Genomic DNA, 20,474 nt, shown 5'->3' with positions numbered 1-20,474 from the left:
CCTGTTCATTCTGGACTGAAATGACCATATATGGGCGTGGGACACACAAAGCCACTCATTGGAAGCGGCTTTCACCGCTTCAAAAACAATGGTTTAGTATCACAGTAATGAGGCGGGCATGCAGCGCTGCCTCTGTTCAGAGCCCTGCAGAGAACGGTGTCAGGATGGCATGGCCGTCAGCCAGGGGCGTTTCAAGGTGGGGGGGGGAAGAGGGACTGAGTTACTAGGGCCCAAGGTGGAGGGGCCTGTCTTTATCTATTGACAAAAATAGCAGATCTACAAGCTCACAGCGCGGCACCGAGCGCCGCACTGCGAGCTTGTAAGATCTGCTATTTTTGAAAAGTCGTGAAAATGTGGTGCAAATCTTTGAAAATATGATTTTTTTAAGCGAACGTTTGTAACTCGAATTTTGCTTCCGCGGGGGTCCCTGGAACTAAACATTTTGAGATGGGGGTCCTTCACATGCAACTATTTAAGCAACACTGACATAGAAACGTAATAGGTTTTCAAAAAAAAAAACATAGAAGGATTTGAAATATTCAAATACTTGCACAATGTTCACGATTTTTCAAAAATAGCAGATCTAAACTGTGAGCTTGTATATCTGCTATTTTTCAATAGTTAAAGCACAAACACGAACATTCACGGGGGGCCCGCAGTGAATCCTTGTACCCAGGGCCCAGAATTTGGTGCGACACCCCTGCCGTCAGCGGCAGAATTAGGCCACTTTCATCCTTTTTTTTTTTTGTGAGGGTATGTTAATGGTTTTCATTTTGACTCACCGGGGAGTGTTTGATATAATGTCTGGCTGACATCAAAGGCAGAGAGGTGACCACGATCCCGATTTGAAACTGCGAGGCCAGGAGCGGTGAAAAGTAATGACCTGCATTTCTATTTTTCATCTCGGGGCCCTTTAGCACGCGGGTCTAGAGAGAATTGGAATGAGCTCATCAATTGAACGAGCTCATGAAACATGGGCGATAATTCCTGCAGACAATACCGGGATGCCCATTTCGGGTATACGTTGTTTCAAGAGCATGTGCATTTCCCCCAAAATATTCATGTATTATTGCGACCGAAGGTCACAGTTTACCATGAGAAATGTCACAGTTTGTCCGTGTGTAGACGTGAAGCCGTGTGTGTACACATTTTTACAGTCTATGGGTTGGTTCCCTTGACACATCACAGGTGACATCACCTATATAAAAGTCCATATATGGGTATTCCCTAGAATCTCTTCTATGCCCATATACAGTATGAAGATCCCCACGGCCAAGACATGGCCCATATCTGTGTGGCTGGTTCAGATAGGGATCGCCATGTATGGGCATAAAATATAGTGTATGTCGTGATGTTATGGGAACCACTCTAACAGAATCCCTTTTATGCCCATATATGGAGATCCCTGATGTCATCAATATTAAGCCCATATCTAACATGATATGTGTGAATCTTCATATGGGAATGCCCATATATGGAGGAAGACAGCCCATATCTGTGCGGCTGGTTCAGACAGGGATCTCCATGTATGGGCATAAAAGGGATGTACCATATACAGTACATGGATCTCCATATATGGGTAACTGGTCCGATATACATCACTGGCCAGCTGGCCAAAAATTGTCACCCTGAGGCGTCTTCTAGTGTATTATTAAATACAGGAAAATGTGTGGGACAGGAATAAGCACACTCGTCGTTTCCATTCACCTATTTATGTCCCCCCAGCAGCAAGGACTTATCTTTATTAGATATGACAGACATCAAGATTGCTTTATTAATCTCTGGATCCAGAGTTGTGTCAGTTTGAGGAGAGTGGCTGTCTCCTTGTGTAATAGCTTTAGTGTAATGTTGCCAGGATCGTCAGATGTTTCACTGATGGGTTTATGCATGTGAATGCCATATCCCCTTTGCCGCAATCTGAATAAGCTCATATCCCGATTAGAGCGTGCATATGAAAGCTGATATTCTAATGTTATACCCCTATTCTTGCATTTACGTTATTGTTTGTTTTGGTGATCAGGTTCCATGCAAATGCCCAGGATTTGAATTTGTTCTTGGTTTGTGTGGCGCTTTAAGTTTAGATTGGATTTGCTGATGCATTTAAAGGTATTAACTGATGCCCGGGCAGTGTTGATATGAGCGCTTCTGTGCGCACCTTCAGATTGGCAATATATCGTTGTCGTCGGGTGAAAACCGTGTATGTCCAAAACCGTTCGTTTTGCATTTATCATTTAAAAATGATTTAAACTAGTGAAAACAGCCAATCTACAAGCACACAACGCGTTGTGTGCTTGTAGATCTGCTGTTTTCACTACCTTTGTGCGACGGCCTTGTATGATGAAGCAGGGCTTTACTTTGCGATAAAACATACAAATTTGAAACTTGGAGATACAAGGTTTTTTGCCTGACAGTGACGATATGCTATCATGACCCGATCACACAGAGTAATGCTCTCTGCAATTATATTTGTCGTATTAACTTTAGGCCAGTGGTTCTCAACCAGTGGTCCCTGGTGGTCCCCAGCTAAATGATGGAGAGTTAACCAAATGGACCCGTACGGGTACATTTAACTCATTCTGTGCCGATCCCGAACTAGTTCGGCTTTATTTCAATCCAATACAATTTTTTTTTTATTAATTCACTTACCCCGAGCTGCTTGTAGAGTCGTGGGTGGTCCTGGCTCGCTAGCCGCTAGCCAGCTAGCCGTTCTACTCTGTCCGACGATATATTCCATTAAAAATGGTTTAAAATACATTTTTGAGCTCCCCAATGAGTGTGCCGATCTCGAAGTAGTCCGGCTTTTTTTAATTAAATTAATAAAATGATAAGAGGCCTTCTGAAGCCTGGCCTGATTTTTCTAGCTACTAGCCGAAAGCTAGCAACCTCCCGGCCGGCCGTAATTTGCGAACGAAATCGCCAATCTCCGCCTAATCCAATGAAAGACCACATCTTTGAAGGCTTATATCTCTGGATTGTGTCTTTAGGGAAGCGGCGCGAGGTTTATTTACGGCGAAATCGCCCAAAATGGGAATAGCCATTCTGTTAGCATTATCATCCGGGACATTTCCATGACGTGCATGAACGTGAGCACGTGAGGTCCTGGAAGGTGAGGTCCTGGAAGCTAAAGCGCTCGCCTATGAGAGATACCCTGGCATTCCTTGGCCCCTAGAGGGCGCTGGCACAGAATGAGTTAATGTAGTCGACACAATTAGAGAATAAAAGAATTGTTATTTTCTTCAATGCCTGCCTGTTTATCCATCTATGACTACAATATGACTACATCAATACAGACAGAAATGTATCCAACAATAACAAAGTTTTGGGTCTGAGAGGCTAAATATCATCAAATGGTGGTCCGTGGCTCAAATGCTGAAAAGATAATGGACCTTGATATGAAATAGGGATGTGACGATAAGCGATATTTTTGTTTATCGTGATAAAAAACACTCATGATAATTGTATCGTGGAGATTTAATATATCGTGATATCGTCCTCTGTCATGCACTGGGATCAATTCACCTTTTATTTGCCAAGCTGCATATGTGGCACCACTTAAACTCTCTATAATTGGTAAAAGGTACTTAATATACGTACTTGATTCCGTCTTTTTTTCACTCTATCAAATGTCTTTGCAAAAAAATTGACGATCTACATCAGGGGTCCTCAAATACAAATCTTGAAGGTCCAGAAATATTTTTTTGAAACAGGTCCGGGTCCGAAAAAAAAGGCGAAGGCGAAATAAGGCGGATACATTTATACAGTATGTACTGTATGTATGTATGTTTATTTTATAATCATTAGAATTGTTTATTTTAATTATTATTATTATTATTTGGAACTTTGGAAATCTCAGTTGGAACTGTTACCCCTGCTACCCGATGCTGGATAAGCGGTTAAAGGTGGATGGATGGATGAATGGATAATTATTTATGCATGTAGAGTAGGCTACATTATTTACATTTATTGTGTAGCAATAAAACACTGGCTTATAGTTTAATTATTGGAAACTAAAGAGCATGAATGCAATATTAGGCTTGTCGTTCAGAATGGAAAATAAAGTGAAACTTAGCGTGAGGGGGAGAGGATTACTTGACATTCAGTTGACACACGTACTGCACAAGCCAGAATGTGCTGGTTGCCTATGTCAAATGGCCAGTCAAATCAGGGTCAACGAGTCATAGTTATTAACCTAACACAGCCTAGGATAGCTGGCAATAATATGCGACGACGCATGATCACGCATCGCGAGTTTCGCGACCATTTCTCGTCTAATGCAAGCAGTTGGAGCCTTACATCGTGGATATTAATGTGTTGCTGTTGTCCTCTCCAATTGAACAGCCAAAGGTAGAAGATCTCTAAGTTATTAATCCAGTGGGAGCAATGGTTTCCAAGAGGTTTTAGCAACTTTTTCAGGCAGCGAGCGGCATGAGTGTGTGGAGAGGGGAGGGGAGGGGGGAGCAGCATGGAGAGCGCTGCTTCGGATGGAAGGAAAACCTTTGATCTACAAGCCCACAGCACGTTGCACCCGCTACGCTTTGTGGGCTTGCAAATTGGCGTAGGGGTGTGTCTTGTGAGCCTGTGTATGTGTTTGAGCGAATGAGCACATACACACCCACGCACACACAAACACAAATCACACACAGTCAGTCCGATCGTCAGATACAACTGTGCGGAGATTTCTCAGAAATGTGCCGCGGTCCGGACGGAGGTGCGCCTGGGTCCGGACATGGACCGCGGTCCGCCTATTGAGGTTACCTGATCTACATGCTCACAACGTAGATCTGCTATTTTTTGGCCAATGTTCCGCCCCAGAATAATGGATTTTGATTATCGCAATTTCTTTTGTCACAATAATCGTGATATGAAATGTTTATAATATCTAATAATATATTAGGTCAATCCCTAATATGAAATAGCTTGTAAACACATAAGCTACCCTTGAAGTGGCCAATACAATATGAGCAACAATAAAAGATGGCACGGTAAAATCTGGAGTATTAATTCGTCTTTTTACAGTCACATTAACTCATTCCCTGCCAGGCCCGATAGTCCCGAGATTATTCCAATGTCTTTCCCCGCCAGGCCCGATAGTCCCGAGAATAAAAAAAAAAAAAAAAAAAATTTTTTTTTTTTTTTCAAAAAATTTTTTTTTTCAAAAAATTTTTTGGACCCCAAAAAATGGAGTAGGCATGATAGCAATCGCGAAATTGCATGTTTAACCCCCATAGCAACCCCATCTTTCAAGCATGGCAGCCATTTTGGCAGCCATCTTTGTTAAACATAGTGGCTGTTATCTCATGAATGCCTGAACGGATTTCCATTCGGATTTTTTTGTTTGAAAGCTGTGAGCAATGTGGACACACGTGGTGCATTATCTAGGCATGGGTGTGCATGATCCGTGCACACCCAATTACATGGAAGTCTATGGAGACGAATGGCAGGTGGGAGTACGGAGGTATGTTAAAATGGCGGTCAATGTGTTAACACGGATCCCTTTTTACACTTTCAGAGTTAAATTAATACTCTGAATTTGACTATGTAGCCAATTACTGTACGTCGTGACCTGGCCAGCTAGTTTGCTAACAAACATTATTAATCAGTTAACTGGAAATCATTGTCTATACTGCTGTAAACATTGGAGTGCTCTGCTGCTGTCCGTTCGTCGCTCAGAGAGGGTCCACGTTGTGCTTTGAACGCTTCGCTAAGGTCACCGTCTCCACAAACAAGCAGCAATGCGTTGAATTTACAAGCAGTCCAGTTTGATGCCAATTTGCTTTGATGTTTGGAGGGCCAATTTGCAAATGCACCCTAAACAATGGTGGCCCACACAACCTCTCGCCACGCTGAGAGGTGCAGCGTTTTAAAGATGAACCTGAATAGTCCTTTATCTTCTCTAATATGGCTGCCACTGGTAACGGCAACACATCATCAAATCCTGTGTGCATGTGTGTGTGTGTGTGTGTGTGTGTGTGTGTGTGTGTGTGTGTGTGTGTGTGTGCGCGCGCGTGGGCACGCACCCTTTTGTGTGTGTGTAGAACTGTGGCTCCTGTGCAGGGAAAACCGCTTGTGTGTGTGTGTGTGTGTGTATTACTCTGGTTCCTGTGCAAGGGAAAATAAATAAATAAAATAAAAGCCTATTGCGGTTGATTTAGTTAACCCCCCCCCCTCTCTTCCCTCTATCATGCTGCCCCTCCCCCCAACACAGAGCCATAATGAAGAGCTTTGCTCATTAGGATGTAGTTCTATTTATCCTCTATCCTTCCCCAAAGAAATCATTAACTCTCTTTTAAACGGGCTCGGCTCTGCTGTGTGTGTGTGTGTGTGTGTGTGTGTGTGTGTGTGTGTGTGTGTGTGTGTGTGTGTGTGTGTGTGTGTGTGTGTGTGTGTGTGTGTGTGTGTGTGTGTGTGTGTGTGTGTGTGTGTGTGTGTGTGTGTGTGTGTGTGTGTGTGTGTGTGCGTGCGTGCGTGTGTGTGTGTGTGTATACGCGTGCGTGTGAACGTGTGCGTGCCTGCTGAAGGGTATACTTCCCTAAGCCTACCTCTTGATTCTTCTCCTTCATCTTTCTCTCCATCTTATTGTCAGTACCAATAGCCTGGCTGAGATCAGAATGCAACCGTGCAACCGTCACGCACGCTCGCAGTGTCGCATTAGTGTGACGTAGGGCATTAACGGACAAGTCGACTCCCAAGTCGAATGTCGAAGTGGAAAAAGTTGATCCAATATTACAGTGCAACATTACATTTGGTATAACATGGTTCTATTGTGAAAATAGCAGATCTACATGCTCACAACGCCTCGCGTTGCGAGGCGTTGTGAGCATGTAGAACGGCTATTTTCACAATTTCTGCCTCTATATATTTGACAATTTGGACAATGTTTAATTTGTCATTTTAGAGGTATTAAAAAGTCCTTCATTTGGCACTTTAGAAATACCCTCTCTATATACATACATTTATGTTGGTTTGTTTACTGTTGAGTGAGAAAACAATGTTTCACATTAAGTTAATCATCTGGGGACCCCCCCCCCCCAAATAATTGGGGGGTTGTGTGTGATAAAGTCGACTTCAACTCAACTTTTTAATGAGTCGACTTGCAAAAATCGCAAGTCTTTAATGCCCTAGTGTGATGGTTGATGCACTGTCGTGGGGATATATAGCAGGCTGTGCATTTGCATATGGCATGGCAGGAATCCATGGTCAAACTAAGTGCTTTTCTTGGAGACTTGACTTTCGTGGAGATGGCGAGGGTTTTCCTCGTGAGGGTGACTCCCAACTCTCCCCACACATTTTCATGTATTTCATTGAATACACTGTTGAGCTGAACACTTGGCCCTAAGCCCCCAAGTCCTCGACTGATTTTAATTATAATGTCAAAAAACTTGTTTTAAAAAATTGTAAAACTTGATATTATGGTCATGTGATGTGACTCACTACCTTCTAAGGAAGACATACTTTATGTCAGTGTTTTAAAACGAATAAACACTGTGGAGCATCAGCTGTTGTGCAGACTTCTATTCTTTTTAATCACAAGGAAAACACCAGGAAGTGGACAATAACAGCGTTCCTTTACTTGAGTACTGTACACTTTTTGAGTATCTGTATTTGACATTTTGGCTACTTATGAGTTTCACTCCACTACATTTACATGGGTAGTGTAGTCTATGTACTGCTTCTATCATACACACATCCACACCTGTTCTCAGTCTTGCAGTGTTGCCAGATCTGCTCATTATAAGCAACTTTGGTTTTGTTTTCCTGTTAAGGTTCTAGTTGTGGGTTGTTTCTGTTTGGGCTTGTTCTGAAGTGTAGTTGTCTATATGGCCTTGCTTTCATCATTCTTTTAGAAAATAGCTAATGTAATTAGAGCTCAAGTGGTGAAACCTTTGGGCTTGTTTTCATAGACTTGGTCCCTTGTTTCACTCACAGAATCTGGCAACCGGAGAGTTTTCCTCTTGGTGTGGTGCAGTGTTAATCTCACCTCCGCATTACTAGCTTTGCGTTGGAGTCGATTAGAATAGGAATTGAGAGTCGAGATTGAGAATATGATATTTAGTTAAAATTTGCGATGGGAAAATGTGGTTAAGAGCTGCCTAAAGGGGTTTCCAGGTTTGAGGCCTGTTTGGCCAAAAGCCTACAGAGCATTTGTTGGACCTTGAGGCATGATGTGTTCAGCCAAGTAGCCTACTTGGTAAGAACATTTAAACATACGTCGACAATTTCATTAGCGGCCTATATGAGGATGTATCCGATTGGATAATCAGAGTATCGTGCATTGTAGCATGTGGTATCGTGATTTCCTCATTTTAATTTTTCACAACACATTGCAGATTGACTAAGAGATTTGGTGTAGAGGGGGACAAAGGAGGGGATTCTAAGTATATAGGGTTTTAGTGTTTAATGATCTTTAAATAAAGGTTTTATAAAATACATAAAAACTAGTCCTGTGCCCGGGGGGGTATGCACAGTATATGAGGGATTGAATGTAGGAGTCTCAGAAGTAATGTTGGAGAACCCAGACCGGTGCCCGTTGGGCAGAACAGTCACCATTGATGTCCAGTTGTGCAATACTTTTCTGTGATGTAGGCATTGTTTCAGCATGTGGCTGTTACCATGGTGGAGACACTGTTTATTATCAGTGATGTCATTGTGCAGACAGATGGCGGACATCATCTCCAAATTTGGGCATCGTTTCAGCATGCGGCTGTAACGATATGGTGGCGACATTTTTTGGATCAGTGATGTCAGCATGCTCATCTCCAAGTGTGGGCATTGTTTCAGCAAGCGGCTGTTAACATGGTGGATGTCACCATGCTCATCTCCAAATTTGGGCATTGTTTCAGCAAGTGGCTGTTACAATGGAGGATGTCACCATGCTCATCTCCAAATTTGGGCATTGTTTCAGCATGTGGCTGTTACCATGGAGGATGTCACCATGATCATCTCCAAATTTGGGCATTGTTTCAGCAAGTGGCTGTTCCCATGGAGGATGTCACCATGCTCATCTCCAAATTTGGGCATTGTTTCAGCATGTGGCTGTTACCATGGTGGCGACACTGTAGTATCAGTGATGTCAGCATGCAAGTCAGAAGGCTCTGTTCCATTTCATGGAGCACAGTGGTTCTCAAACCTTTTATTTCAAGGACCCCCATACTGTAACTCTGAGAGTGTACCAAATGGACCCTTACAGGTTCATTTGGTTCCATTTGTACACTCTTAGAGTTACACACCTTTTAACTCATCTGGTGCCGATCCCGAACTAGTTCGGCTTTATTTCAATCCAATACAATCTTTTTTTTATTAATTCACTTACCCCGAGCTGCTTGTAGAGTCGTGGGTGGTCCTGGCTCGCTAGCCGCTAGCCAGCTAGCCGTTCTACTCTGTCCGACGATATATTCCATTAAAAATGGTTTAAAATACATTTTTGAGCTCCCCAATGTTCACCCGATGTTCGGCGCCTCTTCCGATGAGTACACGAGTGTGCCGATCCCGAAGTAGTTCGGCTTTATTTAATTAAATGAATAAAATGATAAGAGGCCTTCTGAAGCCTGGCCTGATTTTTCTAGCTACTAGCCGAAAGCTAGCAACCTCCCGGCCGGCCGTAATTTGCGAACGCAATCGCCAATCTCTGCCTAATCCAATGAAAGACCGCATCTTTAAAGGCTTATATCTCTTTTTTGTGTTTTAGGGAAGCGGCGCGAGGTTTATTTACGGCGAAATCGCCCAAAAATGATCTTTTAGATGACAAAATGGGAATAGCCATTCTGTTAGCATCTTCATCCGGGACATTTCCATGCCGTGCATGAACGTGAGCACGTGAGGTCCTGGAAGCTGAAGTCCTGGAAGCTAAAGCGCTCGCCTATGAGAGATGCGCTGGCATTCTTTGGCCCCTAGAGGGCGCTGGCACTCAAAGAGTTAAGGGGTCATTTGGAACCCCCAACTGGACCACACGTTGAGACCCACTTGGTGTAGCAGTGTTTCCAGTGAGCCACCATGCACAATATCAGCACCCTGACTCTGTTTCACCAGAATGGAACAAAGCCTTCATTAGTATTGTCGGTAACACCTGTGAAGGAAGTGAGAGGAGAGGAGACCCAACTTCTCTACAAAATGGCTGCCGTGTGCATACATACAGCCCATTGCTGTCCCAGGGAGGCCTGACGCTCACCAAACTCGGGGTCCTTGAAACTACAAAGTTTGAGAATCACTGCTTTAACACCGTGCAGAACTGGCTTTGGTTTCCTCCAACGGTGTGCGGCTCTAGCTCTATATATGCTGCCATTAATATGCAATCATAGATAAGCATCAAAGTATCTGCAAGCAGCATAACAAAGCTGACCCACTTTTTTCTATATACTGCTTATGCCCACCAGCTGTCACGGTGGAATAAATTGAATGAGATGATGTACTTTGATATACGGTGCAGATACCGTCGTTCGTCACCTACGGTACAGAAGGCTGTGAATGGTCAACCCCTTAATGTCGTTTATAATTAGGCAGCATACAGTCTCTTGTGATACTCTTGGATGGAAAATTGCATTCGCGCGGGTCCGTTTAATAATGTATGGTTTGGGCCCAAATACAGTGGCGGTGAGAGTGTGTGCGCACACTTATAGCAGTTGGTGCATGACTAATAACGTCAGTTATTGTAAGTCTCTCTGGGTATATCCGTGTGTGTGTGTGTGTGTGTGTGTGTGTGTGTGTGTGTGTGTGTGTGTGTGTGTGTGTGCGTGTGCGTGCGCGCGCTCTCGCACAAGAGATTCCAATTAGTGTTGGTCTTACATAAACTATGCCCAGCTGGATAACACACTTGCACAGCATGATGCCTCACCCACTAGTAGTTGCATGCATGTGCGTGCATATGTTTGTGCACACACACACACACACATAAAGATGAGAACTTATGATGGTGCATTCAGTATGCTTATACAAGCATTACACAGTATGCACGTACATCTACACTAATAAACTCTCTCTCTCTCTCTCTCTTGTGTCTCTTGTGGTCACGCTGTCGCACACATTAATTATCAGTGTGCCATCAGTGAAATCCTGTCACTGTACTGAGCTAACACACAGCTTAGTGTTAATTTAACTCACTTCATTTATACTTTGTTGTACAACGGTGTCACGCAAAAATAGCTGGCTTTCAAGCTCACAGCGCTTTGCATGCAATACGTTGTGAGCTTGCAGACAAAATAATTTCATTAGAATGTATAATTTTTTCACAATTGATTAAATTGATTAGTTCAGTTAACTGTTGCGCCCTGTACTCGTATAACTTCTGTTCCCTTACGCCAGTGGTTTTCAACCTGTGGGTCAGGACCCCCAGGGGGGTCCCCAAATTATTTCCTGGGGGTCCCCAGATAATTAACTTAATGTGGAACATTGTTTTCTCAGTCAACAGTGAATAAATCAACATAAAGTTTAAGTCTATAGAGGGTATCTGCACATTTCTAAAGTGACAATTTAAGGACATTTTAATACCTCTAAAATGACAAATTAAACATTGGCCAAATTGTCAAATCTCTGCATCTACATGCTCACAACGCCTCGCATTGCAAGGAGTTGTGAGCATGTAGATCTGCTATTTCTACAATAGAACCGTGTTATACAAAATGTGATGCCTCAACTCTTAGAGCTGGGTCAGGGTGGGGGGTCCCCAGTTAAAATATGATTATTTTGGGGGTCACAGCCTGAAAAGGTTGAGAACCACTGCCCTAAGCCCTCCTCTCTAAATGGAGAACAATCTGACTCCTCACTCTTTCTCTCTCACTCCTCAGGTTTTATATACACGTGTGGCGGAACGCTGAAAGGCCGCAACGGCAGCATCGAGTCGCCAGGCTTCCCGTACGGCTACCCCAACGGGGCCAACTGCACCTGGGTCATCGTCGGGGAGGACGGAAGCCGAATCCAGCTCCTCTTCCTGTCCTTCGCCATCGAAGAAGAGTACGACTTCCTGTCCCTGTACGACGGACACCCGCACCCCGCCAACTTCAGGACCAGGTAAGGCGGGCGGCGGGGGCTTCGTGTGTTTCCGTTAGGAATCTGAAGTGGAGAAGGAGAGAATGGGCCTCCAAGTCCTTTTAACACTAGTCTAGCAGTCTAGCAGTCTGTAAGAGCAGCAGACAGTTTGGCTTGCTTTTCTTTTCTTCTTTCTGGCTTTTTACACCTTTGTCACAATGCCGATGTCGAGCTTTCGTCCTACTCTTACCGCCCAACAGTCCCTGCTGACAGGTGCCACCACAGCCCGTAAGAGTATGTGCAGTGACAAATACTGTATCACCCTCCCTCCCTAGCTTCCCTTACCCAAACACGGGCCGATTGTGTTCACTCAACAAAGCCGGCAGCACCGCGTGGGATTCGAACCCCAGGGTGGGCAGGCGATTTACCACAACGCTACTCGAGCGTTGGCATTTTAGCTTGACAAGTACTCTCCTATGCAGTGTGTAGGCCGTTAACTCTCTTCAAACAACTGTGCATACGTCGTAGACTGAGCAAACTGCTGTGTACGTGTAGACTACGCAAACACATTGGATATACTTTTCTGCGCTTCTGGTGCTGCCATGTTTGCAACATGGTTGAAGTTAGTTTCCATGGAAACAGAAAAGTTCCCAATGAAAATATCGTCACTGTCGGGCAGAGACCTCTCATCTCCAAGTTTCAAATGTGTATGTTTTTTTTTCGTAAAGTAAAGCCCTGCTTCGTCATACAAGACTGATCGCACAAAACTAGTGAAAATAGCAGATCACAACGCCTCGCGTGTGCTTGTGGATCGGCTATTTTCCCTATTTTAAATCATTTTTAAAATGATAAATACATAACGAACGGTTTTGGACATACAAGGTTTCCACCCGACAAAGACGATGTGGCTTTCATTTGCACTCCTCCATTGGGTCACAAGCCGACGGGGTTCCAACTGGGCTGAAAACGTTCCCATATATTTGGAATACGTCCTGTCATCTACTGTACAGTGTGGATGACTGACGCCACAGACTGGCCACAGGAATTCCAAGATGTACATTGGAGCCACGCCATGTTTTGTTGTTTGTATTGTTTTGCAGAAGTAAGATCAGAGGTGGCATTTTTTGTAATTGCATGATAACCTCAGCTGCAACCCTCATACTGTAGCCTCACCATGGTTCCAACTGTGGAAAAAAGGCACAATTTGAGAGCCTGTTTAAAAGTACTGTGACAGCACTTGAGGGAAATAAAGGATTTAAGCCCTGGTTAAATGTTTGGTGTTAGGCACTTTCAGCCTATTCCAGGCACGTCATTCTAGGTGAAAATAGCCGATCTACAAGCTCCGTGGTTGGCTATTTTCACAATTCGGCATACAACAAAGTATATAAGGTCTTAAGTGGTAAAGGAGGAACTACACCCTGGGCATTAGACTGATGTTGTGCTGGCCTCTGCTGGTTGACATTTTTAATCAGGTTGCACTGCTGGCCACAGCCCAATGATGTAATAATGCTTCTACCTGAGGGGAAACAGCTACTATATCTGCATGAATAGGGTGTGGCCAGGTGGGGCTGGCAGCGCAACCTAGTTTCAACCTGCAGAGGCCAGTACAGCATTGGTTTACAGTTTATAGTTTAGGCATTTAGCAGACGCTTTTAATCCAAAGCGACTTACAATAAGCAGGTAATACATCAACATCATAAGCAAGACAGTATGTCAGTACATCAACAACAATAAAACAAATGCATAGGAATATCATTCTAGAAAAAATAATAACATAGGTAGACCACACACCTAATCAGTAAAAAAGACTTCTAAAACCTAAAAATGCTATCTAGCTTCATGTGTGGTCATTGAGGGAAGGGGAGTGTTACAGTAGTGCTATGGATTTAGGTGGAGTCTGAAGAGGTGAGTCTTCAGTTAACAGCGGAAGCTAGGGAGTGAGTCTGTTGTTCTAAGTGCGACAGACTTTGAGCACTCAAACCCTGTATTCTTTGTTGAATAGGGTCCCCCAGGGCTCTATCCTTGGCCCCCTTCCTTTTTTGAACGTTCGTAACCGCTACTAAAGTACTACATCTGGCTTTGTCCGTTTGTCCCGTGTCTATCCGGACCGTCATTGGTCATAAATTGGTGTCTGTTTGTACATATGGCCAGGGTCACACTGGCCACGCTTCGCGGGACGCTTAATGAAATAAACTGCACACTGCTCACTTCACACTGGGTGTGATTTTTCCATGTGTACACCAACTCTTTTCATAAATACAAGCCTCACAACGCGTTGTAGATCAGCTATAATAACGGTGCTAGGGTTCACATGGATAATTAGTTAAAGATCAAAAGAAATCCATTTTGATACACGCCTGGTTGTAGAAAAGCAGCTCTTCCCAACATGCTGGCAGAACTGAGTTTATGTTCATCTCTGGCTATCAAGTCATTAACACCAGCCTCCCTCTGACTGTTCACATTAGCAGAGAAGGGTTGTGGAACCTAATGTTCGGTGTGATGGCTTTTTATGGCTTGCCACAAATTACCATGAGTAATGGAACGGGAGCATGAGGCCTGGCTGCTGGCTACAGTGCATGATATCCCTGACCAGTGCAGAGATGGAGGCATGAAGAACTGGACAGATAGGAGAGCGGGGCAGACAATGACGCTCTGATTACATGATTAGGGCTTCCTGCTTATCTGAGATGACAGGAAATGACACGCTTGCGTGCGTGTGTGTGCGTGTGTGTGTTGGTGTGTGTGTGTGTGTGTGTGTGTGTGTGTGTGTGTGTGTGTGTGTGTGTGTGTGTGTGTGTGTGTGTGTGTGTGTGTGTGTGTGTGTGTGTGTGTCCCATTCCATCCTGCTACCTCTTCTCACAATTTTTTCCATGCACAAGCACCTACACTAATATGGACATATTAATCCCCTGAACCTACAGTATCGTCTTTCTCTCTTACACGCACGCACGCACGCGCACACACACACGCACGCGCGCACACACACACACACACACACACACACACACACACACACACACACACACACACACACACACACACACACACACACACACACACACACACACACACAGTAATGTGGAATGATGCAGCACTGTTTAGATTAAACTTGATTCATCAAAACATGAATTATGCAGCTGTGGTAACCTGCCTGGTACACACAGTACGGTGCAGATGCTCCCAGACATATCCAGGATAACCAACACATTCCCCTCTCTGTGGCTTCCATTTACAATGTAGGCATTTAGCAGATGCTCTTAATCCAGCGCGATTTACAGTAAAATAAGCAAGGTGATACATCAATAGGGCTGTCACGATTATGACATTTTACATGACGATTAATTATCACTCAAATAATTGCGATTAACAATTTAATTGTGTTTTTGTCATTGACAATTACATTTCTGTTTGGCTTTTAGGCTTTGAAGTTTCACATGGCAGATATGACACATAACCTAAATATACAAATAAATTACTGACATATTTGACAAACTTTATATTTAAAAAAGAACATTGATAGTGAAAATAGCCGATCTACAAGCTCACAACGTGTCGCGATGCGATGCGTTGTGAGCTTGTAGATCTGCTATTTCCACTATTTTGTACTTATGAACATTTTTCAACATGAAAACGATTATGGCGATTATGAAAAATAATCGCGATTATGTCAAATAATCACGATTAGACGATTATGTAATAATTATGACAGCCATCAATACATCAACACATCAAATGCATAGTAAATAGTAATCTAAGAAAAATGTACTGCAGGTAGACCAAGCACCTATTCAGTAAAAACTTTGTATAATCTACAACTGCTATGAATGCTTATTGAGGGGCTTGGTGCTACGGTAAGTGCTATGGGCTAAGGTGGAGTCTGAAGAGGTGAGTCTTCAGACCACAGCGGAAGCTATAGGGAGTGATTCTGCAGTTCTAAGTGCAAAGGGAAGTTTATTCCACAGTTTGGAGGTCAGGAGGGTGGGTTTGTAGGTTTCGATCAGGCTTTGAAGTATTGGAGGGGCTTCAGAGCCCAAATCCCTCACAAACTGTTCTTTCAGTCACATAGCATCTAGTATTTTTCATTGGTTCTCAAAGTAGGTTCTGGGCACTCTGGGGACCACCAGGAGTAGGGATGGGTATCGTTCCGTTCACCTTTGAATCGATACGATACCTTTTTCGATACCTGGGAATCGATACGATACCCTTATCGATACCATTTTCGATACTTTTTATTTAAGTTTAACTTTCAACACGGAAAGAGTGGTGACTCGCTGCTGCGGTAGAGCAGAGGTGATGCTGATGATCACACAGTGTGGCGGAGCGGAGAGTATAGACGTTGGATAATCATCATAATAATAAACATTATAGGCTATTGTCGGCTATTTTCCACAGTAACAAGTGTAGCCTACTACAGCAGTCATTAAACTCTCAGTAGCCCAACTGTTACAGATGCGACCGGCCAGGGGTGCGTTCCAGAGTATCAAAACGAGGTATCGTTCGTTTTTACGTGAACCGATACCCGATAGTATCGACGTCATGCGATCGATACCATTAAAAGTATCGCAGACGATACCCATCCCTAACCAGGAGTCCTGGGGGGTTTCCAGGGGTTTCCAGGGGGTCCCAAGCAAAATGAGCAAAACTGAAACTGAAAACTGATTAATTGTTTAACTAACAAATTGTTTATTAATGCAAACATTGAACACAAAGGTCAAAATGTCATATGGTAAAATATTGTTTTTTGGTAGTCCTAGAGAGTGTTTTTAATTGTTTGCATTTTTGGATTCTTGTCTCGTTAACCTCTTTGGCGTGCATCGGCCCCCATTCTTCAACATTGTTTATTAATATTATAATTGTGCGAGTTGCCGAGCAGTTTCCGCTTAAGTGCACCCTATTTGAGCGCTCTCTAATTAAGCTGATAAAATGTTTTAATTACACAGATTGAAATGGTGCATCGACTCTCATTAGGTTCCGATAGATAATGTAAGTGATGGTGTTGGTCGTGGGTTCTCTCTTCTCTGTGGCCAACTCTTCCATCATTCCAGTAGCATGCCTTCATTAGGGTACAACAACAATGAAGACAGAGAGATGGAGAGGGGGACAGAATTAAAGGTTTATGTGTGAGAGAGTGCAAAGTAATTAAAAAGAAAGGCCGTTTGTGTCAATGTGACTGCAGCGTGGCGTATGTATCTGCAGAAAAAAAGACCACTCTCCTGGTTTTCCTCCTATAGTTTTCCTAACCCTACTCTATTTTAGTGGTTCTCAACCTTTTAAGGCCTTGACCACCCATAATAATTGTATATTTGAACTGGGGACCACCCCCCCACCCACCCACCCTGATAGCACTTAAGAATTGGAGTTGAGGCATTACATTTAGTTTGACTCGGTTCCATAGATAAATATTGTGAAAATACCCTGTATTTTTATGAATTCTGAATGAATGGATGATTTTGTCTGGAGGGCCAAATTGTCATGTGAAGCTTGACCAATCCTCAATTCTGCATGCACGGGACATGTACGGGACAGACATTCCACTCCTTGGAAGCGGGCACGGGACATGTACGGGACAGACCAAGCCACTCCTTGGAAGCGGCTTTCACCGCTTCAAAAACACTAAGGTTGGTCCCCTCCTTTTTTCCCTCACCAAGATCTCTTCCCTGAAAATAGCAGATCTACCAGCCCATAGCGTTCTGCTGTTTTCCCCAAATGTTCACGTATTATGTCATGCCCAGAATATAGGGATGCTAGGGCTCACATTGTTTAAATGACACCTTCAAGAGCCTTTTGCTGTGGGGGTGATTGTGGATTTTAGTCACAGAAGAGAAAGCTCTCACAGACTCTAAAGAGATCAGAACGCACAATAGCAAGCACTTCAAACAGTCATTGCAGAGATACTCTGTTCTGTTCTGTGGTTGGCAGCCTTGTACAGAATGCACTCCTGCACAAGGACTTTGAGGGGCTTAAACATGCTGCTTTCCCTCAACTTAAACTCAACTTCACTTTATTTGTCAGTCACAAGCTTGCAGGTGTAAACGAGTGGGTGAAATTATCTTAAATACAAGCTACCCACGGATTGCAGTTACGTAAATGATGACTACATTCTGATGACGTAGGTCAGGATTTAGAAGGCCCTTTTTAATGAGATGGACTGTCTCTTCAAAATTGTAAATAAATGGTAAATGGTGCATTTATATAGCGCCTTTATAGTCCATGGGCCATACGAGATGTCGGTATCCGAAAGGTGGCAAAGGTTATTATGCATTTTTGAAAAGCTCTATATCTGTAGATTATATTTTGGTATGATAACCCTTTCTACGACACAGCTAAATTGGTGTTACAAATCTTCGGTGTGTCTGGCACAAAATATCTTCAAACACGGGTCCACGGACAAATGTATATACATTTGGGGGCCAATCACAATATCAGATAATCTTTTAAAAAATGTTGTACGTTTTTATAGTTTATAACAACAATGACTGCTGCAACAATGCAAACAATGAACAAGGTCAGTTCAATTCAATTCAAATCACAACAGATCCATTCACTTCACGAAATTCCATTCACTTCACAAACTTTAAAATAAGGTGGAGACTGTTTTATTCACTGTGGCTAAAGTTGGACTTGAGTCCTCAACTTACTGCGCTGTGTTGTTTTGTTGGGGGCTGTGTCCACTGCCCACCCAGGCATTCTGTCCTGAGTGCAGCGTAACCTGTGTTTTTGGATGTTCTCCAAGCGAGCGCCACAGTGTGCTGGAGGCAGCAGCTGTACTGTAAATCCTCACAACACGCACTAATCACGTTTACACGTAACACGCTATGGCTCAGCCCACAGTTGGGCCCACGTTATGCAGTAGATATTAATTATATTATACTCTTAACTGGAAAAAAGTATTACTTTTTCTGTTCCTTTACTCGTGTTACTTACCAACACTTTGTGTTTAGTCACCAGGACCTGTTTAAACTACCTAAGTCAGGGGTCTTTAATGTTTTCTGACCAAGGACCCCTTAGTTGAGAGAGAGATGAAGCAGGGACCCCCACAACCTTATCATAGATTCCATATAGTTTCATCGTTTGACAGCACAATCATCAGTGTATTTTGGATTCATGTCAATTTGTGTTTTCAGATATTTAACCACTTGAACCGTCAATACTTAAAAAGAACTTGACCCTTCACTCTATACATAGTCTGCTCTTTTCCCTCCTCTACAACGAAAATAGCCGATCTACAAGCTCTGTGAGGCGTTGTGAGCTTGTAGATCTGCTATTTTTGGCTAAAGTTCTCCGAATATGGATGCTTAGGGTTCAAGCGGTTAAAATAAAAAAAGAGAAAAAAAGGTTTCTATCACGCAAAGATTTGGAGGACACCCTGTAGTAACGCTGAGGACCCACTAGGCGTCCCGGACCCCCTGTTGAAGACCCCTGACCTAAGTCCTTCTCTGTTTATCCCAACAGAAACGGAAACAAACACAGCCAGTATGAATGCTACTGATTTCCCTCACTGAGTGTCATTTCTATGAGTCAGCGTGTGGGTAGTGTTAGGAGGTATCGTTGCATTTGTTCCCCACCACAATGCACAATTGATCCAGTAGAGAAACACAATCGACTACCACTGAAAAGACTCATTCTGCAGTTGAGAATGTCAAGGTTTAATCCAGGCTTGAATGATGGACACAGCACTTGAACAATCGGTAAAAAAAATAATAAAATACAATAAATAATACTGTAGCTCTCTGGAATGCTATGTATTAAATGACTAAATTGCACTTATCTACTATTGGAATGGATCCAGTTATTTCACCCTCGAGCTCAGACGTTAACTATGTCGCTGAGTTCTCGGTGACACACGTACAGTACACACACACGCATGCCCGCGCGCACACGCGCACACACACACAGAGACAGAATAAGAAAGTCCATATTGGCTGTCGTCACTCTCTGGCCTCTCTCGCTCCATCTATCTCTCTCCCAGTTGACACAGGCTTTAATTAGTGACAGTACAGTTACAGTTGCACCAGTAAATAATTCAACTTTTGAGAGAAGAGGCTCCAATCTCTCTCTCGCACGCACACGCGCACACACACGCACATGCGCACACATGCAGAGCACAGAGTGTATTCCTGGACAGCGTGGGTGGTCTTGGAGTTTTAGCTAGGTTTCCATGGCACTGCTATGGAAATATGCAGACCCATATCAACAGGAATCATTGTCTTAATCCACAATGTATTTTTAATCTACTCTTGTTGTGTATCGGGGACCACCCCCACAAACGCGTCTCTGCACCTGAGCCGCACATTACGTGTCCTCTCTCCACAAGACAGGCAAACTCTCCCACAGCTCTCTCTGCATGAGCCACTACAGTACCCAGGTGAATCCAGTGGAAAGCTATGATGCCTTATTGATTTTTGCCCGCTAAATCCACTTAAGTCCCCAGGGCGAGGTATGAGGGGGCGGGTTAAAGGAGGATGTTAAGCCTTGAGACCGTTTAGACATGCACCGTCCGTGCCAAAGGCTGCGTC

General features: G+C 43.5%; 1 protein-coding gene across 1 annotated transcript in view; it reads left to right on the top strand.

The window, feature by feature from the left end:
- Positions 1–20,474, top strand: part of csmd3b (CUB and Sushi multiple domains 3b) — a gene marked incomplete at both ends in the record, with an annotated part of 797,030 nt that overhangs the window by 134,989 nt on the left and 641,567 nt on the right. The window contains 1 exon segment of the mRNA XM_080735998.1: positions 11,778–12,000. Coding sequence (XP_080592124.1) covers positions 11,778–12,000 — 223 coding nt within the window.

The sequence above is a fragment of the Nannobrachium achirus genome, assembly GCF_963921795.1.
Source record: "Nannobrachium achirus genome assembly, chromosome: 10".
In the NCBI taxonomy this organism is placed as follows: domain Eukaryota; kingdom Metazoa; phylum Chordata; class Actinopteri; order Myctophiformes; family Myctophidae; genus Nannobrachium; species Nannobrachium achirus.
The sequence above is the reverse complement of the archived record's forward strand: the minus strand, read 5'-3'. Positions and strand labels throughout refer to the sequence as shown.